General features: G+C 36.5%; 1 protein-coding gene across 4 annotated transcripts in view; it reads right to left on the bottom strand.

Annotated features, from left to right (window-relative positions):
• Positions 1-27,879, bottom strand: part of PLAA (phospholipase A2 activating protein) — a 37,857-nt gene that overhangs the window by 8,532 nt on the left and 1,446 nt on the right. Inside the window, exons 1-10 of one of the 4 annotated variants that reach the window (XM_081497989.1) lie at positions 22,553-22,612; positions 21,724-21,917; positions 14,709-14,809; positions 14,502-14,622; positions 12,377-12,544; positions 11,744-11,879; positions 9,454-9,623; positions 5,766-5,923; positions 4,858-5,077; positions 2,982-3,053 (exon numbers count right to left, since the gene is read on the bottom strand). In XM_081497989.1, coding sequence (XP_081354115.1) covers positions 2,982-3,053; positions 4,858-5,077; positions 5,766-5,923; positions 9,454-9,623; positions 11,744-11,879; positions 12,377-12,544; positions 14,502-14,622; positions 14,709-14,809; positions 21,724-21,917; positions 22,553-22,569 — 1,357 coding nt within the window. In that variant the 5' untranslated portion in view covers positions 22,570-22,612. Of the gene's footprint in view, positions 1-2,981; positions 3,054-4,857; positions 5,078-5,765; positions 5,924-9,453; positions 9,624-11,743; positions 11,880-12,376; positions 12,545-14,501; positions 14,623-14,708; positions 14,810-21,723; positions 21,918-22,552; positions 22,613-27,879 lie in introns of those variants that run through there. The other 3 variants (XM_081497980.1, XM_081497985.1, XM_081497997.1) reach the window with 3 other exon arrangements.

Here is a 27,879-nt window from a genome sequence, read left to right as displayed (position 1 = left end):
TGTAGTTAGATTCCAATAAAATTAGCCAGGGAAGTTATCCTCAAGTAATTACATGCCTTATATACTATAATTATAGAAGTTTAATGAATTACAAAGGCTATTAGACTGGAGAGGAAGTCACAAGTTGCCATTATGAAATGTGCACACTATTCTATTGAAATATAGACACAGGATTAACTGGCATACAAGACAAATGGAAAAGAAACTAGGTAAGAGTCAGAGATACTATGATAGTAGCCCAGTCTCACATTTGAGAATACTTGTAGCTGCTTTATTGACAATTGAAAGAAAGAAACAGGAAAAACAAGTATACAGAATCAGCAGAATTTGGAGATGTTCGGAGTTCTGGATCAGCTTTTGTGGGAAGAAGGAAGATGAGCTCTAGCCCCTTTGATTTTAACATTCAGGAGTTGGTATAACCAGTGCAACAGATATAGAAAAAGCAAACAAAACTAAAAAACAAAACTACAAAGGTGAACGGGATTCATTAAAATAATGAAGAACACAGAGTAAGTGGATTTGCTGAGTTTTCACGATATGCTGGCTAGCAAGCTAAGTATCTTATATGCAGGAATTCATTTAAATATTAATTAGGTATCATTGTTATTCATAACAATTTAGAAAAGGAAGGCTGAATAATTTGCCCAAGGCATTATGAGGCAGAATGTAGTCCTACAGTGTACCAAATGTGATTTTCAGACCAATTTGAATGACAGTCACTGGTTCAATATGCAGATTCCCAGGGCCTGCCCATAAATGCTTAGTAGTACTCCAAATTAGCTTCATTTTAGAAACCCATGGGGAGCTTTTAAAACTACCTAAACAGGAAACCACATCCAAGACCACTTAATCAGGGTTTTCCCTGGTGATTCAGTGGTTAAGAATCCATCCTGCAATGGAGGGGATATCGGTTTGATCCCTGGTCCAGGAAGATCCCATGAAGCAACTAAGCCCATGTGCCACAACTACTGGGTCTGTATTCTAGAGCCTGGGAGCTGCTGCAACTACTGAGCCCATGTGCCACAATTACTGGAGTCCAGCACACCCTAGAGCCCAGCATGATCTGCAATAGGAGAAGAAGCCACTGCAATCAGAAGCCTGCACACAGCAACTAGAGAGGAGCCCCCACAGCCCTGCAATTAGAAAAAGCCGATGGACAGTAATGAAGACCCAGCATAGTCAAAAAAAAAAAAAAAAGACCACTTGACCAGAATTCCTGGCTAAGGGGTCAGACTATAAGTATTTCTAACCTACTCACTAATGTAGTATATCAGAATTTTTGTGGGTGGGACCTTGCAATAACTAACTTAAACAAGCATCCCATAAATAAGGGGAAAAAAAAAGAATTAAGATTGACCTTAAGTTGTACGTAATATGCAGAAATCTTCTGGCCCCAGGGCTATTGGTAAAATTGGAGGGACAATATCAATAATAAGAGCTAACATATATTGACGGCTTAAATATTATTAATATATTCCAGGCATTTTGCTGAACACTTTGTATATACTACAGGATTTTTTATAACATCTCAATATGGAAATGTTGTTATCTATCTTTTTGATAACTGTGGTTCAGTTAACCTATTGCTTCAGAATTCTCCTGGACTTTTATTATGCTATCTTGCATATTTCCATAATCAGTGAATCTTCTGAGTTATTGATATTGTGCAACAGTGAGACATGCTCCAGTTACGATGGCCCCAGTTGTTCTCTTGACTTTGTTGGTACTGTTTGAAGCTTGGTATAAGTCTTTCTGTTCCAAAAAGAGCTGCTAACGAGATTCAGGAACTCTGTTGTTCTAAGTTTCAGGGCATCACTGTGCCTGAGTATGCCGACAGAGAAAGTGATCATCTGATCTACTCTTCAGATCTTTACTACCTTTTCAGGGTCACCAAAGACTTCCTTAATGGCCATCATGCTATCACAACATTTAGCTTGATAGTTGGTTTCTGTAGTACACTGGTACACTGCACAGAGTAGGGCTATTTGCATCTGGGCCACCAAAGCATTCTCAGGAGAAGGGAAGCCTACTGAGAGCAGTTCACAGCTTCATGATATGACCCAAGGTTGTGTGTTGGTCCCTTTTATGGTTTAGATAGGACCATACGGTATCACTTTTAGAGCTCACAGTACTAAGTCTGCAGGACCAATAGAGACCATAAACGCTATGAATCTCTTCCCAAATTTGGTACATTGTCCAGGAACTCTGGCTGAAGATCCAATAATAGCATCATAAAATACATCAAATGCTATTCTGAAAGCAGAGATTTCTTCAGTTGCATTAAAGTCCAATTTTTTTCCAGTAGTGTTGATGCTGAGGCATGCATACCTTTGGTAAATAAAGTCACTTTGAAGAGCTACACCAACACTTCCAGGGCTTCATGAAGGCCATTAATAACTTAGATTAGGAAGACTAATCCTGGGTAGCTGGGTGGACTGTCTCCTTCCATGCTAAAGGCAAAATGTGCCTGGGCAAACTTCTTGACTGCACTGCTCCATCCAACATCCAGGACTCACATGGCTCCTTCTCTGCTCATGATCAGTAGCATCTCGCCAGTGACAGCACTCATGCTGTGTCTTGGGTGATGGATTCCCCTATTATCTAATTTCACAGATAAAAAAAATAGGCTCAGATAGGTTAAGTAACTTGCCAACTTCTCATAAGTGGTAGAGCCAGATTTTGAACCAAGGTCTGTCTGACTCTAAAATCTAGGCTTTTAATGATGCTGCGCTCCTTTCAGGAAGGACCACTGGAGTAAACGATGAATTTTAATACTATGTTATTAAAAGTCAGGAGGGAAAGCTAGAAAAGTACTCAAGGAAAAAGAAAAAAAGGAAGTTAAAAAGGAGATTCATAAAAATTGGAAATACAGATAAGGGAATTACCAGTTATTGGATAATATCTTCAAAATGTTAAGCTACAGAATGCAAAATATTACACATTTAAGGGAAAAGGACATATTGATCAAAACTGCTTCCCACCTGTAAAAGGATCCGCTGCAGGAAGGGTGTTAGAAGATCCTGATGAAGAGCCTGGAACATATCGACCGCCACCTGTGCATGTAAACAAAGGAAAATCTGAAGCACGCCAGAATTCTGACTTTCATAAATAGCACACTGCTTACATCAGAAGACTCTAAGTGTAGAGAAAAAAAAGCAAGGCAACAAAAGACAGAATAAGGCGAGTTATCGTCAGAAGTCTTACAGTTGGTTAGTAAAAAACTAAAATTTCAGTGATTCTCTAAGTTTTGTTAACTTTAATCCTTTTTATTATATCTTAGCTTCTGCACTTAAATAGTAAAATAACTAGGAATTCAAATATAAAAAGATAAATTGCAGTTGGTCTCTGACCTAAATAATATACCATACAATCAGTTCTTGTTCCTATACAAATTCACTAGAATTCCTGCTGTTGTTGCTATCAAAACCACAGGCAGCAAATGTTAATCTTTTAGAGAACCTCCAGGTTCATTAATTCATGTGTCAAATAGTACATTCAGTGTGGAGATCCAGCAGGGAACAAGATTGCTTGTATCCACTGAAGCTTACAACCTACTGGAGAAGAAAATTACAAAGGGGATGAGTGCTACAAAGGAAACAGATTTCCCATTTATTCCTTTACAAATGTGTGGTGTATGTGAGAAGGATTTGTTAGTATCTCTAAGGAAATAACTGGAGGCATCTACCAAAGATATATCTGAGGATGCTGATAAGAGTTTCAGAAGAGCAAAAAAGGGGAGACTTAGATTTCCAGACACAGACAGCTGCTTTAACATCTGTCCTCTATCTATCCCACAAGACAGCTTATACAATACAGTACTCTTTTGTACTGTAGGCTGATATTCCAACGAGAAATATACAGATATATGCTTTTTTTTTTCTTTTTCTGTCAAGTGCATCTGGGAGGGTTCCATTATTTATAGTTCTGTAGTGATTCAGTCTGATACCTCTGTTTAAATCAACATGCAGCTGAGATTAACTCTACGATGTGAAGGAACAATAGAATTTTGAACTAGAAGGAGAGAAGATGATTTAGGAGCATGAAGAGTCTGTGAGGGAAGAAGAAAAAAAAGATCTGAGACAAGAACAGAATGTGCAATCCTTGTAAAACAAGGAAAAACACCAGCATATGAAAGATGGGGTCAGAAATGACAGGAACCCATTTAACAATTAAGTGTCAATTCCAAAATTTTATTTAGGGTTGGCCCTATATTTAAGACAAGAGGGAGAATTGTATTTCCTCCCATACCATAGCCTCGGTTTCCAGGACCTAGAACTCGGGCTAACACTTCTAGAATTAAACTCCACTCAAGGACTCAAGACTAATACTACTGGGGTTATAATACTCCTGGCATGAAAACTTAATCCCATTTATAACACTTTAAACACTGCATATTATGTAATAAACAAGTGACTTAAAATGAACATGAGGAATACAAATAACACATGAACTAAAATTACCCACAGTTCAGTTCTAGATTTGATGCATAACTATAACCAGTTTAGCCCCATGTGAAAACAGAATTTCTATTTAATAAATTTCACCAAAATAACATGAAGCAGTAACATGAAGGAACTTACAAGCTTCTTTTCATTTCAAATGGCTGAATTAGTTTCTTAATTTTATTTAGTTTACAGTGTGGCTGTATTTTTGAAAGAGAACAATTTACAATTATTTCTATAAATACAAAATTACTATATAATTTGAAGCTCAAAAATACCTGCTGTAGATCTTGTATTTTTATTTTTTTATTTAAATAGTTAATCATAATAGGTGTTTAAACACACACACAAATGATAATCAACACTGATGGGAGTATTAATATATAAGACTTACTTAACACAAACCCTAACTTACCTGTAAAAGGATCTGAAAAACTGGTGTTCCCGAGTCCCAACATTTGACCTTTTGTGTTATCAATAATAAATTTAGCCACCTGATCCAAAAACATAGGATTCAAATCATTCTTCTGTAAGAAGTTGTATGCAGCTAACCAGGGATCATCAGTGATATTATATGGCAATTTATATGATGGTCCACCTTCATTGACATCAATTGAGAAAACATAATCAAATTCCTTAAATGGGAATATAAAAAGGATATAAATGATTACTGTCTGTTCATATATATTAAAGACATATATAACACAGAGTTATTTTAATAATGATAGTGTTAAAACTTTCTCCAAAGCACAATGTTAAAACTTCTACTAGGCAGATTAACGATTAATAGCAACCATCTGCATGTGCTGTAAGAATGGTAGTTCCCTGGGGTAGACTTAGGGGATGGATTATGACAACACATTAACTGTAAAACCAAAGATTGGTTGGCAATTAGTTGATCTCAAGGCCAAAAGTATTAGCTGTTGAAAACACGTTCATAAAACACATGCCGGCATTATAAGCACAGCGTTGCAGGGTCCCTCATGGTCTGTCAAGTTAAATATAGCTGGGCATGAAGCATGAGATGAAAGATGGCACAGAACTGTCAAACCCAAAATGGTCGGGAATAGCTTATGCATGTAACTACCAAAAGGCAAATCATGGCCAATGCATCCGTCACAAAAGGAGCTCTCTCTGCATGCAAAGATACTTAAAAAAAAAAAAATCTACTCAAAGACTGAGAGAGAATCTCTCCATTGAAATGTATTTTTACATGTCAAAATACCAAAGAAAATTTTATTAGAATGGGCAAAGGGAAACAAAACCATTAATTTGTCAAATGCTTTTAAGATAATAGTAATTAGAAAGCAGAAGTTGACATACTTTCCCTTCATATAAAACTTTTCCAGACGTTTGCTGACTAGCACCAGAGGAGCCAACAACATCACCAATTTTTATCCACCTCCTTTCATTAACACTCCACTGGTAGGCTTCGACTTTCTCTCCATCTCTGATTAGTCGAGTCTGTCCTTCTCTAGTACCTTAAAATAAAAATTGTGTGAGTCAGAGAATGGCAGAGTAAAATTTACAAACATTTAGATTGAAAATTTTTAATGTTAAAGTTTATACATAAATATTTATTAAACAAAATATTTTAAAGCATAATTCTACTAGAAAATGGCCAAAAAGAAAATAATGCTTCAAAGGAAACTCTATTAAATAAAGGATGGTTAAAAAGATGTGATTCTACTAAAAAAGTAGCTGGCTAATCAAAAATAAAACGAGTTTTATTAATGAATGTCTTCTGACAATACTTCATTTCAGTAAATGATTCTCCATTCTTCTAGCTGATTAGGCCAAAAAGAGTAGAAGAGTGATTCCTTTATCTCAACTCTAATCCTACAGCAAATTCCATCAGCTCTATCACTAAAATATAGCTAGAAAAACTAACTCTTCTCACCATCTCCAATGCTACCTATTGGTACAAGCCACTGTTATTTCTTAGTTGGACTGATTCAATGGCCTCCTACTATAGGCCCTGGAGCCCCTTAGAGTCTTATTACACTGGCTGTTTATTGTGCTTATTAAATTCTCCACACAGATGTTGGCAAGATTTGCTTCCGAGCCTCTTTAGGAACTTTACCTGAAAGTCACATTCTCAAGTGTCAGAGACACCTAGCTGTCCTCTAGAGATTCCTGCTCCAATTCCAATGGAGTCCTGAGATTACATACTGAGTAATGGTCAGTGGAATCTGGGTGGGTGTGATATCAGTTCAGTTCAGTCGCTCAGTCATGTCCGACTCTTTGCGACCCCATGGACTGCAGCACGCCAGGCTTCCCTGTCCATCACCAACTCTCCAAGCCTACTCAAACTCATGTCCGTCAAGTTGGTGATGCCATCCAACCATCTCATCCTCTGTCATCCCCTTCTCCTCCCGCTTTCAATCTTTCCCAGCATCAGGGTCTTTTCCAATGGGTCAGTTCTTCGCATCAGGTGGCCAAAGTACTAGAGTTTCAGCTTCAGGGCGTGATACATGCTGGTTCCAAACCTAGTCCATCATTTTCTACCCTCCCCTCCTATACTATCTAGTGATTGAATGTCTATAACCAAGGGGACCCTGCAAGCACCTGCTGAAGATGGTGATTTCAGCTTGGGCACCTGAATGACTTAGAGGAGTACATATTCCAGGATACCCTGTCATCAACTGAACTCTAAATGTACAACAAATAAACCTTCTCTTGTGTTAAGCCACTGAGATTTTAGGAATTATCTGTTATAGCAACTAGTGCTATCCTAAGTAGTATACATTTCCTGACCACTGAATTTATAAGTCCTGTTTTATTTTTTGTTAAAACTCAACTCCTGTTTTACTTTTCCCATAGAATTTATCATTATCTGACATACTTGTATATCTACTTACTTTTTAATTATCTGCCTCCTCCTGTAGAGTATAAATTTGTGAGAAAAGACTCTGTATTCTGTAGGTTTAGAACAATGCCAGGCACACAGTAATTACCTAGTAAATATTTACTGAATGTGTATATATGCATGGACAAAAAGATTACATTTTTGCAAAGAACTATAAGAATATTAAAAACATGAAATGATATGACCGTATTCAAACTTTGGTTTCAGAAACCCAAACAGCTTTTTTTATGTGAGTTGTATCAGTTGATTTACTGAATTTGAAATTAAAAATGAGAAGAATGAAAAATATATTTACTTCATGGAAAACAATAATTAATCTCTTTGTTATTGTTGTTTAGTCATTAAGTTGTGTCTGAGTCTTTTGCGACCCCATGGACAGTAGCCCACCAGGCTCCTTTGTCCATAGGATTTCCCAGGCAAAAGTAATGGAGTAGATTGCCATTTCCTTCTCCAGGGGATCTTCTGGACCCAGAGATTGAACCTGCGTCTCCTGCATTGTCAGGCAGATTCTTTACCACTGAGCAACCAGGGAAGCCCAACAGATCCATTACATAATGAATAAGTAATAGTTTAATGAAAAATTAGTTTTAGAAATTTAGTAAGAAGACTGGCATTGTTGTATGTTTTTGTAAATCTTTTTACCTTCTCTCTTAATGGAAGAGAGCTGGATTATCATACCTGCCCCTGCATTTAACCTTTGTAATCTGTTGTTTGGTTGAAGTATATCAAGAAAATCCCACATCACACGGATAATACAGTTGAAAAGAGAGCACTGGTCTAATAGCCTTTTCAGAAAAATGTGGATATTCTACAGGGGCAGATCCTAAAAGGTTACCAATTTAGAATCTAAAATCATATCAATGAACTTGTCATGCTCTATTATACTAAAATTCATTGGTCCATCAAACTCTGAACAGTTCTTTTAGTCATTTATGATTCTGTTAGACCACAAACTGGTCATCTGGAAAACACTGATTAAATCACTGATCTATGCAGATCTTCCATATGACTACACATTTTATTATTCAATATTAAAAAGTCGCATTTGTTAATATTACCACTGATGTTACAAGTCTTCCAAAATTTCAATTTTCAGTTGGAAGTTTGAATTTTATCTTTGGCAACAAATACTGTCAATTGTTTTCCTTAAAGTGACATGCTCATTTTGTTCATTTTCCAAAAAAGGCCTGCCAAATACCTAAGTCTGAATAACTACAGGTGTTCTTTGAAATACAAGTGGCATTCCATGAAAAAAGGGAAAGTTCAGCCTGCAACTCCAATGACTGCAGAAGTACTTATCCTGGAGGCATGTGCTGCTCTGGTATACTGTAGGTGTACTTTACATCTTGCCACTCAGAACGTTAAAGACATGTACTAAAGGGCAAAAATGCAATTTTTAATGCTTTTTCAGGAACATTCTTAAGAGCAGATGCATTTTTTCTTAAAAACAACAACTGTATGCCAGTGAAGAACACCATGACTACCTGAACAGTTTGGTGCCAGTGCCTTGATCTGTGTACTAAGGAGCCAGCAGTTTTACCCATCACTGCTTTTATACCATAAATGTAGATGTTAACACAGTGTTAAAAGTCAAATAACATTTCTCTTTTATAAAGCTAGTTATGACCATATGGATATCCTGAAAGGATCTCAGAACCCCCAGGGATCGATGGACCAACGGATCATGGATCCATCCAACACAAGGTTTCATTTGAGACAACCACTGTCCTGATTTTAAGCTCAAATGATGCCTAACTCATTAAGCAGAAATTGCGTTATTTAAACTCATTTTTAGTCTATACAGCCTCTCAGAGAATCCAGTCAACCAAAAGTTATTAAATAAGTGACTTCTAAACACCTACCATATATATGAACTAAGTATTAGGTGATTTATTAAAAAAAAAAAAAAGATTCCTAAGCTTACGGGGAACTTAGCTCAAAGTCTTTAAACTATGAGGCAGAGGCAAAAAGGATATGGTTTCTCATTGTGATCATGCATAATAAAAATTCTCAGAAACTGGTACCTGGCAATGAGAATAATACTGAATGACTTAACAAAACAATCTTTTTTTCCTGTCACTCATTATTACAAAAGGCAAACATGGTAGCGTTTTTTACTACTAGATACACTGAAATATTTACCAGGTTCATTCAGATGTTCCCTCCCAGGAAGTTGCTCAGCATTAATGTCCCCTAAGTCACCAGTTTTGGAATCAATGGTTGCCTGAGAGAGTTCTCTTTCAAAAGCCTTGATTTCCTCAGCACTTGCTGTCCGATCCTCTGATTCTGTAAACACTCTAATAATACCATCACTGTAATGAAACAGAAACTGATTTTAAGTCATTACCACAATGTATTAACATTATCACACTTAAAAGATCCAAAGCAAAAATAATCTGTATATGTGAATATGAAAAATGTTACTACATATTTATTGCTGAATATAGAACTATGCTGATTTCAGCACACTACTCTCTACTTTCCAAAGCAACAGAAAGTATGGAAAAAGACTTTTTAAGAAAAAAGTTACTGGCAAAGAACAAAGAGATATATACTTAACACAATTTTCAATTCCAAATTAAATATTTACCATCACAAAAAGCTACAGATATAGCATACACTTTCAAAGTCAGTATTACGCAGGTATTATGGTATAGACGAGTGGTGAACTGTTTCACTTACAAAGGGCTCAAATGCCCAACGTAAGGCTTAGAAAATACGAGATGCTCGATATCCATTCATTAGAAACACACGGAGCCTGTCCATGCTATGCCGTTAATTAGCAATGTTACCCCAATCAAGAAAAAAAACAACTTCACCTCTGGACTAGATGGCAGGCCCAATTTCTATTCTTGGGAAAATGACTTGGTTTCCATAATTTCTCTTTTCAAAATTTTGTGGTGAGGGAGGCAAGTTACCCAGTTTCAACTGTATTAATCTCACTCAGCTCTATAGTGAACTTTCTTACTTAACCTTGTACTAACAGCAAATGTTATCACTTTATTTTTCTTCGATTTTAAATAAGTTTAGGGTGAAAATAACTAAACCAACATATCAACCCTGACCCAGCCAAGGAGTAAAACACACATGCTTTAGTAGACCCCGCATTCTCTTAACAGCTATCGCTCTCTTTTTCCCCTTGCCTTCAACGCCAGAGTAGTTTGTGACCCTTTCCTCTATCCATTTCTTCAAAAAACTTTTTGTCTCCTCTTACTACCTCTTCCTATCATTTTCTATCAAAATGTGATGTCAAAAAAGTCACTACTAACATCTTTCAAAGCAAATCCAAAAGCTTTTCTAACCTTTCATTCCTTAACCCCTCATACACTTACTGACACTGATCACAACTGGCCTCCAGAATCTTTTTTTTCCAAGTTTGAATTTCAACATCTGGATTGTTTTTTCTGCTTTTGGCTACGGGCTTCTCTTTCTCTATCCACAGTGTATCACAAATTCAGCCTTTAGTCCTGCTCCTTCCCTTCTGTTTCTTCCTTCTCTCAGATGCCCTATCCCTGGTCTCTGGAAGTCTGGTGCTAATCTTGATCTGCAGTCTCAGCCGTTACACTGGGATCTAGTCCAACTGCCTGAGTGTGACTTAACAGCACAGATCCCGGGAGGTTATCACCTTTCTCACCAGACCAGTTCTCACACTTCTCCATTTTTATTAATGTGGACTTCTACTCATTCAAACTTTGAAACTTTATCCTTTTCTTTCATCCCCTTTCTGATCATTTTCCCTCTGCATTATCTCATTTTTTGGTCCTTTATCCATTAATACTATGGGAGTAATAATATTTCATAACTTTACAGCCTGTTCCTACAGTTGCTTATTAATTTGGTTCCCTGTCTACTGTCACCAATAGTTAAATCTAACCTACATATTTAATAATTCCTAAGTTCTGTTCATCACTTCTTACTCAAGAGCTGTAACCCTTTAACCCCAAGCACCGAATCTAACAAATGCCGGGGATTCCAGGTTCTTCATAATTAAGCCCCACCCTACCATCTTACTACTATCATCCACTGCTCCCTAGAACTGATCCGCCACCATTTTCCTTCATCTCCCACACTCATCACTCCTGGTCCCATGCCACACTTTACTTGTACTTCTATTTTTGATACAAATTCTCTTTGCTGTTTTTATTCATAATCTTTCAAAACCCAATTCAAATTTCTTCTCCAAAAGGTTTGCCCACAGCAATTTTTAACTTCTCTCATTTCAGGTTTCAACCGTACAACCTGCAATACAATACTAATGTAATATATCATATATCATTAATGCAAAAGCTGTTATACCTACCACTGTTTTGTTTAGTAACACAAATGTGCCTGTGATCTTCCCAGTTCACCTGAAATTTCTATGGCTTATCTCTGTACACCCTACCTAAGGCCTACACACATATAATTGATTGACTGACTAGAATGTGAATACCTCGCACCAACCACAATGTCACCATTGTCCAGCACACAGCAGCACCATACAGACTGAGCTGGAAGTCGGATTGTTTGAGCACATTCCCCATGTTTCCATATTCTCAGAGATCTGTCTTCTGCTGTTGTCACAAAATCTAAAATTAATGAATATAGGAAAAATTAGCCTGGATAAATAAAATTCAGTACATTTATATACACTACCTTTTAAAATAGGCATATTGATTTTTTTTTTTGGCATATTGATTTTTAAACCCCAAAGTACTTATAAATTATAGTTCTAAATTTTATGTATATGTCACTTATACCATACACAACCTCAAAAAATTACATTTTTGTATATTCACATCTTACTATACTTTACACCAATAAATTATATGAAATCTTTCTTCAGATGCCCAAGAACTTTTTACAACACAACCATCAAGTCTGAATTAATATAAAGATGATCATGCAGTTTTCTCCTTAGGAAAAATATGTTTATGAAATAAAGTTACTAAATTATTCAAGTTACAGCTAGTAAACTGAAAACTGATTTAAACCATTAGCACTCTGCACCACCTCCCCAACCTCAAGATGGGACAGAATAACACTCAACACAGAATTTTAAATATGTAGTATAAGACAATCTTACCTTTACAATTTGGAAAGACAGATATGCTATAAATATAATTTGTATGACCATAAAATACTTCAAGACACTCGCCAGTGATTTGCCACCTTCTAATACTAGCATCATTTGCACAGGAGAGAAATTCTGTTTCACTCAAAATTGCCAAGCCTCTTACACAGTCTTCATGCCCTGTATTAAAATACATATATATAAATCAATAAAAATGGATCATTTGGTTGATGGCTCTATGTATTTTAATTTACTAACATTATTAAACATACCAGTGAATATTAAAAACTGATTTTCAAGTTAGAGAAATACATTTTTTTCCCTTTAGAAAAGCCTGGTAGCCAAATTGGTAGTGTAGTTTTGGCAGTATTTTTTAATCACCAGTCTTAGGAAGTTATTTTATATTTAGCATATCTTCTCTACATTATTTCTTAAAAGCCTCTAGAAATAGGATTTTGATCCACACAATTGTTTTTTTGTTTAAAGAAAATCCTTTATTTATTTGTTGGCTGTGCGGCATGCCAACCAGGGATCAGACCTGATCACCTGCAGTGGAAGCGTGAAGTCTTAACCACTGGACTGACAGGGACATTCCCCCATGATTTTTACTTGAGAATTCATTTCAACTTTTCCTTCCCAGTAACAAGAGTTATTATTCATAACATACACAATACTCAAATATAACAGATTATGAATAACAAAGTAAATAGCCCCTCAATTTCTCACTACATAATACTAAGATTAGTATTTATAAAGCACCAAGAAAAGAAAAACCAGAATTACAAAAAAAGATTGCAATTATTTAAGAGTTTGAAATAAAATCTATCATAGGACAAACTTTATTCAAATGTGAAATAGGTTGAGAGAGATTAATTTATCTAAAACCACACAATTAGTGGCAGAGCTAAAGCAAGAATTCAAGTTTCCTGCCTCTTATTCCTACCTCTTTTGATTCAAATAACAACTTCTCTTACTCTTTTGATTCAACCAAAACATATAAAGCCAAACACTGCTGCTTTACCAAGGGAAATATTTCTTAATTTATATAAATGCAGGTATTAAAATGATAAAATAAAAATTACGGACTTGATTTTTTAAAAGGGCAAGAATTTATTGAATTAAAACTTGTGTTAATTGTATAACTAGATATATATACGTGTATGTATTTATTCCTCTCAAAGGACATTAAATGTTTTTAAAAACGTAAAAAGATTCAATTTTTTCAATGTTAATTGAGGCACTGTAGATGTTGCTACTATGTTTTTTAAAAGGACAAAACATTTTCAGAAGTTTGTAATCTAATAAAGGAGATCAGACGTCTAATGCTTTCCCATGCTCAGTGTTTGCTGATTTAGATTCCCTATAACAGATTAATAAAACTTGACACATATAGTATATGTATGGAAGCAGAAACAGAGGGATGTTTTGTTATAACTCATTGTCCATTTTCCACCTACAGATAGTTTTATCTGCACAAGGGACTTCTTGCAGTATTATCCAGGATGTTGATCAACTTTTAAGGAATAAATAGAAGCAAGGGAAAACAAACAAAAATCACATCAAAAATTTAAGTGCCACACAAATAAATCATCAGTACTAATATTAGACAGCCAATTCCTCATTTTAGGAGTTATTTAATAGGTGAGGTTTTACAAGACTACTCACCTGGAAGTACACCGTAAACAAAGCCTGAAAATTCTTATTATTAAACAATGTATTTCAATATTAATAAAAGCATGAGTGAGGTTGTCCTCACATATGAAGGTAACTCAATTGACCCACACTTAGTAAGACTTATGCTTGGAAGTTTCAGGCTAAATTGTTCAAATGACAACCAAAACGTAACTGAGTACCAAAAGTTACATAAATAACATACATAGAAGCACATAGCCATATTATAGCTTTTGAAGTAGCTATTTATTAGCCCATAGCTGGTTGTCTTATGACAGAGCTCAGTACAGCTTTTAAAAAGATATGACATATTAACTGTCAGAAAAATTTATACTCACCCAAATTAAATGGCTGAAATACATTGATGTTTTTCAAGTATCACTTTAAAACTTCTAAATTTAAAAAAAAAATCATCTGTGCAAATATGAAGCAATGAGATTACAAAAGCTGTCTACTGTGATCTTACCAGAAAAAGTCCTCTCACATCTTCCAGCTTTCCACAGTTTAATAGTCTTGTCTGCTGATCCAGTTAACATTAAGCCCTGTTCAGGTAATATCTTTACTGCCCAAACGGCAGCTGTATGACCCTGTGAGGAAAATGGGTATTAAGTTAAGTTGCCACAGAATCATCATATTAACTATTTTATCAAATACTCACACAGAACTACTGTACCTGTAAGGTCATCATGCATTTGTCGTTCAGCCAGACTTTAGCAGTTGTGTCCCACGAGCCACTAAGTAATGTCCCAAATTTGCCAGATGAAAGACTACAAACTAAAGGAAAAAAAGGTTTATTAACATATTTGCATAGAGAAAAATGCTCAATATTGCCAGTTACTAAAACACTAGAATTTTAAATACACTTTATGAAGTGAGGGTATTTAGCTAATTAAGGCTCAACTCAATGGAAACGCAGAAGAGCACAGACTCTGGGGCCAGGCTCCCTGGATCCAAGTCTTAACCATGCCATTTAGGAGCTGTCTGACCACAGGGATATTATTTAACATCAGATTCCTCATATGTAAAAGGAGGGAGCAGGATTAAGTGGGTTGCACAATCCCTTCCAGTTCTAAGAAACTATACAGAAAAATAATGCAAAAGATTTTGGAACACTATATAGGTATTTAGGGTCATGCTAGTCAACATGACAAAAAACTATAGAGTCAAGCTAAGTGTTCAACAGTAATGAGATGGCTAATTAAATGCTTTACCTTGATGTAAAACTGTACAAGCTAAAAATTATAAGTATGAAAAATTATCTAGAAACATGGAAACAAAAAAGTCAAGAGTTCTGATTTAAAATGGCAGACTGTCTGCAGTAATGCTATAAATGGTTTTAATTTACAAGGACAAAGAAGGCAAAACAATATAACTGACTTAGCAAAAAGGAGGAGGTTACACAGAAAGAGATTAGAAGCAGAGTAACTGGCCCCACAAAACTATGAGACTTAGCATCCACTAGGTTCCACAGAGGATGGGGCTAAGTAGAGAACCTAAGAAATGAGAACAGTGATTCAAAGCCTGCACACAATGCAGTGAAACACTAGAACTCTCCTCTCAGCCTACAGTGTCAGGAAAGTACATCCTCACCCACTGCAGGAAGGAGACTGGAGGTTTATCCTCTGGAGGACTGCAGCTGAGTTTCTAGACTCAGGTCACCAAACATAATAAGTGGCTGGAATAAGGAGCTCCAAGAAACACAAGGGAATAAGCAGAAAGTCTCCATCCTAAAATGTGGTACCTATACCTGCTCCCACAAAATCAGCAGTCAGGCATATATCAACCTCTATCCACCTAGGCTAGAGGCAGGAGTGTTCTTGAGGACTGAATAATGTTAAAGAACTCCAGATGCAGACATTTGAGAGGATTTCCATCTAAAAAGTCAGGCCATCAGCTCAACCTCTAACAAAGACAACCAATCACCAAGCTCCAGGCACATAAAAGAGAAAAACCAAAACAAAGAAACAGAAAAATAAGGGGGAAAGGGCTTGAGAGATCCATAAGAAACAAATCCAATTTCAGAAAGCGGAAGAAAAATCTTCAATCTGATATTATTTGCAAACAGGTACTATATAAAAAAAGAGCTAATGAGAGACCAAGAAAAATAAATGTTAAAAATAGAAGAACCAAACTAAAAAAACGGGGGGGGGGGGAGGTCTGAGAATTAGACCCAAAAGGTAAAGATATAGAAAACAGGAAAGGATAGTTAAGAAAGTTAGAAAATAATTTTAGAATGTCAAACATCTAAGTAACAGAGATTCGAAAAAGAAGTAACTGGGGAAAGAGGAGAAATTGGGGCAGAAAACAAAGAAACAATACAAGAAAGATTCCCTCAAAGTGAAGGTCAAGATATCCAGACTGAACAAACCTACAAAAGTGTCCAGCGAAAGGCACTTTAAGAAACAGAGATAGAGATGCACTGTGATATTTCATAACATTAGAAATAGAGAAGATCCCAAAAGTTTGGAAGGGGACCAGAAGTGTCCCATGGAAAAGACAGGGGAAATGGCATCAAACTTCTAAATAACACCATACACTAAAAGATAATAGAGCAACGCCTTCAAACTTCTGAAGTTAAATGGATTTAACACAGGATTTTACATCTAGCCAAATTAACAGTCAAATATAAGACTAGAATAAAGCCATTTTCCAATATGCAAATACAAAATATATTTAACCCCCATGTTACAGCTTTCTTAGGAAGCTGCAACAGCTGTATTATACTCAAGAGTAAGCTAAGAATGATGAAAACAAGGGATCTAGGAAATAGGGAAATCTGGAGATGACACTGACCCAGGGAGTATGAATGTAACAGGTGGCTAAAAGGTACCAAGAGGGAGGTTTCCAGGAAGTACATGGAACATGTAAAGATTTTAATGTGCATGGTAGCCATTAGTGATATTCATAAAATATTTTCTGCTCTTTACCTTCTAAGCAAATTATAAGACTGAACTTCTTCAGTTTCTTTGGCTTTAGGCATGTTACATGACTTGTTCTGGCATTGCAAAATTGAGCAGAAATCATGTTACTTCCAGGTGGAAGCTTTGAGAACAGGAGCTCAATTAGGCCATGCTCCTCCCCACTGCTCCAGCATCTGTGAAAGCACATGCTGCACTGGAGCTTGTCATGTGGATCCCTGCTGCACTGGAGCTACAAGAAGCAAAGCAAGCTGACTGCATTAAGCCACTGTGACACTGGAGCTGTCTGTTACCACAATGTCACCTAGCCTACTTCACCGAGTCAGAATTAGCAGCAAAAGTAAGGCATCACTAAAGCAAGTACCTGAAATATATGGGACTAGTTTAACAGATAGGTGATGAGGTGATTGCTAACACAGAAGAGAAGACCAATGATCCTTATTATGTAGTAAGGAACATTTGGTAAAGCTGCCACTGGCATTAACTCAGGACATGATAAACTTGTTATCTAAAGAAAGAGGCTGGAAAATGGGACTCCAGCGTTAGGTGTCATTTACTGTTGGACACATCTGGCTAGGTAGTAAAAGAAAGGAATGAGATCAAGAACTGGTCGGCTCCCAAGCAGGAATGAAGAGTCCAAACTTAGGGATTTGCAGAGCTGGAACAGCCAATTGGTTCTCAAGCCCAGATGAAAAATATAAACCCTAGAAGTCCTTTCAGCCCAAAGGACAATTGACATCCAGCTACATAACAAGTACAACTCAGAAACACGGCCATCTGTCCTGCACAGTGCCAAAACTTCCAAATGGATTTAAAGTATTTTCAAAGCAAAGAAAATTAAGGTTGTTGCCATGAAAATAAACGCTTTCAGCTGGGAAAATAGCTCAGGGAAAAGAACCTAAAGGCTCAGCTTTTCCAGTTAACTAATGTAACTGGAAAGTGTTATACATATGCTGACTAAAAAATAGTACCACTCTACCATTTAGAACATAAAATTTGGGCTAGAAAGCTGATAAAAAAACAACATGACATAAGGATGTCAATCATTTCTTCATTTCCTACTCACTGATGTGGTATTTTTCAAATTAAAAAAGAAAAAGTTAAAAAGAAAGAAACAACACTGGCCCCAAATCAAGCAACTTCACTAAATAATAAATGATAACCTATGATAAAGTAGAAATAAACCAAGCAGAAAAAAATACCCTTAAAATATGAAGCAATATTTTTACTGCACAGGTTTCTATGAGAAATACCTTTACAAAATCAAGATACATATGATTACATAAAATAAACCTTTGCATTACAAAAACAGGAAAACAAGAACATATATAAAGCAAAGAAACATAATGATATGAAAAAAATACTGGCAATTTGTATCAAAGGGTTAATAACTAATTCATAAAGGACTTTTAAAACAGTCAATAACCCTATATTATATGGGCAAGAATATAGCTCTCAGGGGGAAAAAATGCCAATGAGCCTTCCATATTTAAAAAAAGTCCCCCTCCATAATGAGAGATGCAAATTACCCCCTACTAAAACGTCATTTTTCACTTATCATTTTGGCAACAATCTAAAAATCTGACAACATATTTGATTGGTAAGGGAAGAAGGGACTTAAATATTGCTGCTGGACATGCAATAAAAGTTATGACACCAAATGAGGGGGTTTGGCAATAACTAATATAATTACATATGCATTTACCCTTTGATCCAGAACTGGATATCATACCTAAATTACACTCACACACACACACACAAACCCAACCAAAAGACATTTGCATGAGCAAAAGATTGGAAACTTAGATACCATCAATAGGAGACCAGTTGAATAAGCTAAAATAGCTTTAGTATAGCTACACAATGAAATATAATGCCACTGAAAAATGAACAAAGATTTCTATATATAGAAATAAAGTATTCCATGACAGTATTATCAAGTAAAAATAGCCAAGGCAGAAAACTAAATACAGTGTGTTACCTTCTATCTAAGAAAGGGGCAATATAGATATACATACATATTTGCTATTTTTTTTTTCAGAAAGAATAGAGCTATTAATAATAAAAAAACTGGTCCCTTACAGGGAGGGGATATATATATATATAAAATTATGACTGATTCACACCACTGTACAGCAGAAATAGACACAATACTGTAAAGCAATTTTCCTCCAATTAAAAAATAAGTTAAAATTTCACGTGAAAATAGAGTAATACAAAAAATTACTTATAAGAAAAGGATGGTGTGAGAAAGCAATACAGACTTCTCTGAACTCACCTTGTTAAATACATTTTTCTTTGTAAACTATATGTTTTACATAATTACAAAACAAAATTAATTAAAAAAAAAAAATCCTGGTGAGGACCACAACTCAAATTGAAGTTTCTAAATACTATTTCCCACTAAAAGAAAAACATAAGGTTCTTGGCAAAATTGTTGACTTCAGGTCTAGAACATTCTATAGTACCAAAAAGTAAGGGCTTACCAAGAAGCCACAGGGGTGTGGAGAAAAGGGAACATTCTTGCATTGTTGGTAGGAATGTAAATTGATACAGCCACTATGGAAGATGGTATGGAGATTTCTTAAAAAACTAGGAATAAAACCACCATACGACCCAGCAATCCCACTCCTAGGCATATACCCTGAGGAAACCAAAATTGAAAAAGACACATGTATCCCATTGTTCACTGTAGCACTATTTACAATAGATAGAACATTTAAGCAACTTAGATGTCCATTGACAGATGAATGGATAAAGAAGTTGTGGTACATATACACAATGGAATATTACTCAGCTGTAAAAAAGGAATGCATTTGAGTCAGTTCTGATGCAGTGGATGAACCTAGAACCTATTATACTGAGTCAAGTGAGTCAGAAAGAGAAAGATAAATATTGTATCTAACGCACATATATGGAATCTAGAAGAATGGTACTGAAGAATTTATTTACAGGGCAGCAATGGAGAAACAGAGAATAGACTTATGGACATGGGGAGAGGGGAGGAGAGGGTGAGATGTATGGAAAGAGTAACATGGAAACTTACATTACCATATGTAAAATAGATAGCCAACAGGAATTTGCTGTATGGCTCAGGAAACTCAAGCATGGACTCTGTATCAACCTAGAGGGGTGGGGTGGGATGGGAACGGAGATGGGAGGGAGGTTCAGAAGGGAGGGGATATAAGTATACCTATGGCTGATTCATGCTGAGGTTTGACAGAAAACAACAAATTCTATAAAACAATTATCCTTCAATAAAAAAAATAAATTAAAAAAAAAAAGAAGAAGCCATAGGAACCAATTGTTTAAAGAAGCTTTCAACTGGGACAGTTTGAGAATCAAAAAAGAAAACAAGATGTTAGGGAATCAACTCATTCTGAACCCATCAAAAGAGGTGGGGGAGGACAGAAGGTGAGCATTTACCCTGTCTTTTCTGTGTAAGTGTGCCACAGGGTAACCAAACAGTTGGTGTGGAAGGTTCTTAACAAAAAATGCTAGGCAGAATTAGAGTAAATTATTTTTTTCTGAGGAGTCAGCAAGCTATGGCCTGTGGGCTACCTGTTTTTGTATGGTGCACAAACTAAGAATAGTTTTTATATTTTTAAGTGGGTGAGAGGAAAAAAAAGGCACTTCTTAACATGAAAATTATATGACATTCATATTTCAGTGTCCATAAATAAAGGTTTACTGAAACACAGACGTGTTCACTCATTTATTTACTGTCAACGGCTGCTTCTCCACTCAACAGCAGAGGTGAGCAGTTATGAAAGTGACTTCATGGTCTGCAAATCCTAAAATATTTACTATCTTGCCCTGTACAAAGTTTGCCAAATCCTATTATAGTGCTACATATTGAACTATTTACAAATGAAATAGTATATTGGAAATTTCCTTTAAAATAATGTTGTGAAGGGGCAGAAGATGAAACAAGATAGGCCATGTGTTGATAATCCTTAAAGCTATGCAAATACATGCGTGGAAGAGATCATTACAGTATTTCTCTTAAAATACGTTGTCTCTACTTTCATATACATTTGAAGATTTCCTTTAAAAAGTTTCAAAAAAATCTGTATCACTCTGTATTGAAGATTTCCCATACCTACACACAAAGCATTTTGCAAACTCTTTAAAGGAATCAAGTTTAGAATGCTTACAGGCCATACTATTTGCTTACAGATATCCTAAACTATTCCAGAAACAACAACAACAACAAAAAGTACACATACTGCATTGATTAACTCTATCATTTTATAATAAAGAGCTGTTAAGCAAACACAAGTCCTGGAATATAACAGAATCAGAAATATATACAAATCACAGAAAACATTATTCAAAAGTATTAAATACTCTCAAATAATGATACCAGAGCCCCTACATACATTCCTTCTGGACCTGATTTGCTGCATAAATACAGAAATAACAGCCCAAAGATAAAGCAAGTGCTCTCAGTTTTCCTGAGTAAATGAATTCCTTGCACAAGATAGTTGAAAAACCAAAATTACTAAGTATATAAAACTATAATCTCTTCCTTTTATAAATGAAATCTTTGCTTTTTACATACATAGGTATGTCAGCCCTTACTGATGATAGTAAGTCTATAACAGAATTTATAGAGCAATGATGATTCAAAAGGTTTTCTGTATCAAGCCACAACGATAGGTAAAAATAATAGTAATAATAATAAAAACTAGGGAAAGCAGATATAAAAATTTTATCTTCAAAAGGATGACACTTATTCAAACAAAAATACCAAAGTGTTACACTCACCAGTGTTTTTGTGACCCTTTAGTACATAAAGTGGTGCTGGACTCTCAAGTGAAAAAATGCAAATATTGTGGTCATTTCCTCCAGTGGCAATTAGTCCATGAGGGTACACGTCACTTGAAGGTATGATGCATACACAAGAGACAAAATTGGAGTGGCCACTCATACAGTGCATTTCTGTAAAGCCCCTGTTAGGACTGGAAAGACACGATAGTTAATAAGATATACATTGGTCCCCTTACTTTATTTCTACTTATCAGCCGTTGTTACCCTAAGAAATCTCTAGTGAAGTGAAACATGCATGCAATTGGCATAATGGAATCTACTATCTATAAGCCTAAAACCACTGAGGACTTTTCACACTATGAAACATTAACTTAGTATCCATTAGTATAGTGTGTGTATGTAAGTAGCTAGACTATCAATCATACTCAATATGTGAACTAAAGGGACTAATACAGGGACATACAAATGACTGCTCTAGGGACACAGGATATTAATAACTGCCTGGGGATTAGAATAATTACCAAATTGTTATACATATCGTTCACTTGGCATCACTGCCTTACATAACAAGACAAACAACAGATATATATATATATATACATATATATATATATACATATATATATACACACACCACGCAGAAGGCAATAAATTAGCGCTGTGGGGAATTAAAGAATTATATTTCTGACTCAAGCTAAATCAAGGAGTTTGTGGTCCAGCTAAAGGAGATAACACAAGTGTACAGAAAGAGGGAAGAAAGAAAAGAAAGAAAGTGAAGTCGCTCAGTCGTGTCCGACTCTTTGCAACCCCATGGACTGTAGCCTACCAGGCTTCTCCGTCCATGGGATTTTCCAGGCAGGAGTACCGGAGTGGGCTGCCATTTCCTTCTCCAGGGGATCTTCCTGACCCAGGGATCGAACCCAGGCCTCCCGCATTGCAGGCAGACACTTTACTCTCTGAGCCACCCAGGAAGAGTCCTAGATAAATATTGCATACATACTCGTCTATATTCACTCCTTTTCCAAACACCATTACAACAATACATATTGTTTTGTATAATGCATATTTTATTTCTATCTATGTATATTTTAAGAAAGGCATTAAACCCACAAGGTCAGAGAGAATAAGGAAAAAAAGGAACAACTGTAACACTGAATACTGAAAACTGACAGAAATGTAGTTAACAGCCTTAGGATACTTGAATAAAATGAGTTCTAAGCAGGAACAGGGAAAGTAAGAGGCCCAATTTACCAATGAACCCCCAAAAGGCTCAAGAATGAGCAGCACTATGTACCTCTAGGAAATGGGGACAAAAAAAGGTAGGAACTAGAATTTGGAAAGCTAGTTGAAAGTCTTCAGAGTCAGAAGTGGAATCATTTCAAAAAATCTTCAAAGGAAGGTATTTGGTAGTAGCTATTTTTTTTTTCTCCAAATCTTTTTAATTTTAAATCAGAGGATAATTACCTTATGATGATATTCTGATGGTTTCTGCCATACATCAACATGAATTGGCCATAGGAATACACATGTAGTAGGAGCTATTTTTAACTTGTCTATTTTGGTGGGGTTTTTTTAAAATGTGGTTTCAGAAACCATTTTATCAGTAAGTCCAAAGAAATGTAAAAGATAAGATTTAAAAATCTATATTATATGAAGTACTAAATCTACCTAAACATGTCCCTTAGCACTCTCTAGTATCGATGTTTGTGAGTAGTGTTCTGTGACGCTCTTAATGGCAGAATCCAGACTTGGTTTTTCTTTTCGTCTTCCTAAGTTTGCAGTGTTCTACATGGTAATCACTAAGTACTTCTTGAATCAGTGGGGGAAAAAAAATGCATACAGCATCAAGAAAACAAAACAAAAAACAAAACTGCCCCTTGTACCCAGCAAAAGTCTGAAGTTTTTTCTTCAGAAAAGTCTTTGGCTGGAAGGAGAGGGCAGTGACACAAGGCACAGTTGAGCGTTAGGGTATGGGTGGTGCGTGGGTAAAAAAATCCACCTGTGATGCAGGAGACCTGGGTCAGGAAGACCCCCTAGAAGAGGAAATGGCAACGCATTCCAGTATTCTTCCCTGGAGAATACAGAAGAGCCTGGAGGGCTCTGATCCATAGGGCCACAGAGTCAGACATAACTGAACACACACACATCCTAATACTAAGCACAGAAAAAGAATTACTAGACATTTGGGGTAATACAGTGACCAAAACAAACAGGGAGGGGAAATAACCAACTTAGAGGAAACAGACCACTTAGGGAGAAAATTGAAAAAAAAAAAAATCAGCATTAGCATCCTTAGAGATATAAGATATTGTAACCATGAAACAAAAACATAATTTCACAAAAGTCAAGGCAACTTCTGAGAAAGTATAGTAGAGAGAGAGAGAAAAAGAGATATACAGAGAGAAATAAAAAAGCAATTTAGAAACAAGTTTAATATATGAATAAAAAGCTCCACAAAAGAAGACAGAGAAAATGGAGACAATAAAACCAAAGAATTTAAGAAAACGTTCCAGAACTTATGGATATGAGTTTTCACATTCAAAGAAGCCACATTTAATGAACCTGAAAAATGAATGAATGTAGACTGCCTTCCAGAGAGAAAAAAATAATAGGTCAAGAATCACAATGACTTCAGACTTACTGTAACACAATGAATACAACGGAATAATGGCTTCAAAATTCTGAAGAAAAATTATTTGGAAATTACAGTGCTACAAACTTTTAAATTATTACTCAAGTAGCTAGGCAGGCTAAAATCATTTTCCAAATGTAGGTCTTAATACACTATCACTGCACTGTATTTCAGGAAGCTCCTGGAGGATGTATTCTAATAAGGTGTCAAGGAAGAAAACCAAGAAAGTTTAAGGATAATTGATAGAATAAATCCAACAAAAGAGGTCCAAAAATGGCTTCTTAAGAGGACAGTGAAGGAAGATCCCAGGACTAGCTGTGCACCAGAGGCAGAAGACCAGGACAGAAAGTGAAACTGTAAAATATTCAATGTGTCTAGAGGTCTTGAAAGGAGATTTAGATGATTAGTAAACAATATAAAGTTGAATTAGTGATACACTCATAGAAAATTAAACAAAAACAAAAAACAAGATAATTATTAACTACCAGGAAATCATAAAATTGTTGAGGAAAAGCTACCATAGTTTATTCCACACCTCAGGTGTAGACAGACTCTGTACAGTCACAAAATACTGATTTAGTCTAAATTAAACTATAAGGGTCAGGGTATAGAAAGGATGCCTATTTGAGGAGGATTGGTAGAAAGCAGAAAAGAGAGCTATATTTTCATATTCCCTGATAAGAACTAACAGAAAACACTAAAACACTAAAAAATGTTTAAAGAAATAGCAGTATAGCACTTTATACACAAATATGGAAGAAAAATTAAAAGCCATTAAAAGAGATGAAAATTTTGCCTCCAAGAAAAGGGAGTAGTGGGTTGGAGGGTAGAACGTAATGGCTCTAATCTCTCAATAAACTCCACTTGACTAAGGACCCAAGTACTAGTAAATATGAGGGAGAAGTTACTCCAGCTTTGGCATGGTCAGGGAAGATTTAATGAATGAGGCTGAATCTGAAGTTGGAGTCTTTCAAACACAGGTAGTTTTCAAAAGGCAAAGCAATCACTGGTGACAGACGGGAAATCCAGTTTACTGTGAGGTGGGCTTCTAGAGGCTTGGAGCCATCTGCAATAACGGCATGTTGACTGTTTCAGGTCAATGTACAACCAAAAACTGAAGTCTCCCGCCTGAAGCACCTTCAGAAGGCCTGGAGGCTTTCTGGGTTTTCAGAGGGTACTTGTGAAAGATGAGGTATCTGATTTAGCACACACGAGAATAGAACTATTTTGCCTCCTTGAAACTAAATTTCCCCTTCATTACCAGTCCATCCCTACATTATCCACCCTGATCCAGAACCCTATCAACAACGGACATGAGAAAATGAAAACGTGTACTCGTTGGCTCCAAACATTTTACTGTACTTCACTAATTTCATTAACATACCATGAAATAAATAGAAATTGTCAGGATGTCAGCCTTGAGGACACTTTTCATGACACCAAAGGTATGGCTGAGCCACTAGTTGGGCTGCCTAAAGGGTGACTATGAGATGCTCTACTATAGCACTTGGAACTGAGAGGAAAACCACCTTATCACACCAATCCCACTATTGAGCCTGGAAATACAGTGCAGGCTCTCAATCAGTGTTAGTTGAAAACCACATGAATTCTAAAAAACAAAACCAAAAGACAACATGAATTGAGTGTGAAGAACTAGTTATTAAAGAGAAGCTCAATTCAGCTCAAAGTTCCTCATATTCTTGTGATCCAGTGATTTAGGCTCTTGGCAATCTAGCACAGTCCTATAAAACACGTGAAAGTTTAAGGATTCAGCTATTCAACAGATTTCAACTATTACAACAAGGATTCTTTAATGACTCCTTACTGCACCATTCATAACCTACTGGGCATGTGCTTCTACTGAATTCAACGTTAAATGCAGTTTAGTCAGTAATTTGTACTCAAATACACAAGAAGTTACGTATCAGTGTTACCAAGTGGTTTGGAATATCATAAATCTTGAAGAGTTAGAGAAGACCTGATCCAGTTAATATAGGAGTTTGGTCTATAAATCCCTCATTTTTCTTGGCTGCACGACTGCAAAAGCCTCTAAACATATCTCTTTCCACATTCATCCCTTTGCAATTCATTCTCCACATGAAGCTAGCAGAAACTTCTCCACAGGTGAATCAAATCATGCCGTTCCCTGCTGAAACTCTTTGGGGGCTTCCACCTACTAACTCCTTTCCTCAGCCCTCTTCTGGGCACGTCCTGGCTTCTGCCAGCCTCTAAGATCTGTCTGCAATTCACAGCTCATTCCCTCCTGCACACAGGGACTTTTCTCCTATTCAGTCCACAGCTGTGTTTGCTCTTCCTACTGCCTACAGTACTCTTCCAATTGACTCTCTTCCATTCCTCATTCCCTTGAGTACCTCCAGCTCAGTGCCTTTTAAGAAGAAATAAAAACCCAAAACACCTTTCTCAGAGAGGTCTCCTTCTTTAGCATATCTCTCCACTCAATTCTATATTTGTTTTCTTCACAGTACACATGCCAAAGTGCAATTATTTATTTGGTTGTTTTCTTCATCCATCTTCTCTCCCAGACTGTAGGTAAGATCCATAAACATAGGAAACTTGTCTGTCTTTTTATTCTTCTTCAGGATCACAAATAGGAGGCTCTCAATAGTGATCATCTGAATTTATGGATGAAAATGTATGGTTTCACTGAGTGAAATCTCTGATGCGAGAATTACTACATAAACTGCTGCTGCTGCTGCTGCTAAGTCGCTTCAGTCGTGTCCGACTCTGTGTGACCCCACAGACGGCAGCTCACCAGGCTCCGCCGTCCCTAGGATTCTCCAGGCAAGAATACTGGAGTGGGTTGCCATTTCCTTCTCCAATGCATGAAAGGGAAAAGTGAAAGTGAAGTCGCTCAGTCGTGTCCAACTCTTAGCGACCCCATGGACTGTAGCCTACCAGGCTCCTCCATCCATGGGATTTTCCAGGCAAGAGTACTGGAGTGGGGTGCCATTGCCTTCTCCGACTACATAAACTAACTCACCTCAATTGTTCCCTTTCTGAAAAGAAATCTGCCTCCTAGGTCCTAAAAATTTCCTGTTCAGTTCACTCAGTCGTATCCGACTCTTTTCGACCCATGAACTACAGCACGCCAGGCTTCCCTGTCCATCACCAACTCTTGAAGCCTACTCAAACTCATGTCCATTGAGTCGGTGATGCCATCCAACCATCTCACTCTCTGTCCATCCCCTTCTCCTCCTGCCTTCAATCTTTCCCAGCATCAGGGTCTTTTCAAATGAGTCAGTTCTTCCCATAAGGTGGCCAAAGTATTGGAGTTTCAGCTTCAACATCAGTCCTTCCAATGAATATTCAGGACTGATTTCTTTCAGGATGGACTGCTTGGATCTCCTTGCAGTCCAAGGGACTCACAAGAATCTTCTCCAACACCACAGCTCAAAAGCATCCATTTTTCAGTGCTCAGCTCTCTTTATAGTCCAACTCTCACATGCATACAAGACTACTGGAAAAAACCACAGCTTTGACTAGACGAAGCTTTGTTGGCA

The sequence above is a fragment of the Giraffa tippelskirchi genome, chromosome 1 (genome assembly GCF_054371585.1).
Source record: "Giraffa tippelskirchi isolate mGirTip1 chromosome 1, T2T-mGirTip1v1.2.pri, whole genome shotgun sequence".
Taxonomy (NCBI): Eukaryota; Metazoa; Chordata; class Mammalia; order Artiodactyla; family Giraffidae; genus Giraffa; species Giraffa tippelskirchi.
The sequence above is the reverse complement of the archived record's forward strand: the minus strand, read 5'-3'. Positions and strand labels throughout refer to the sequence as shown.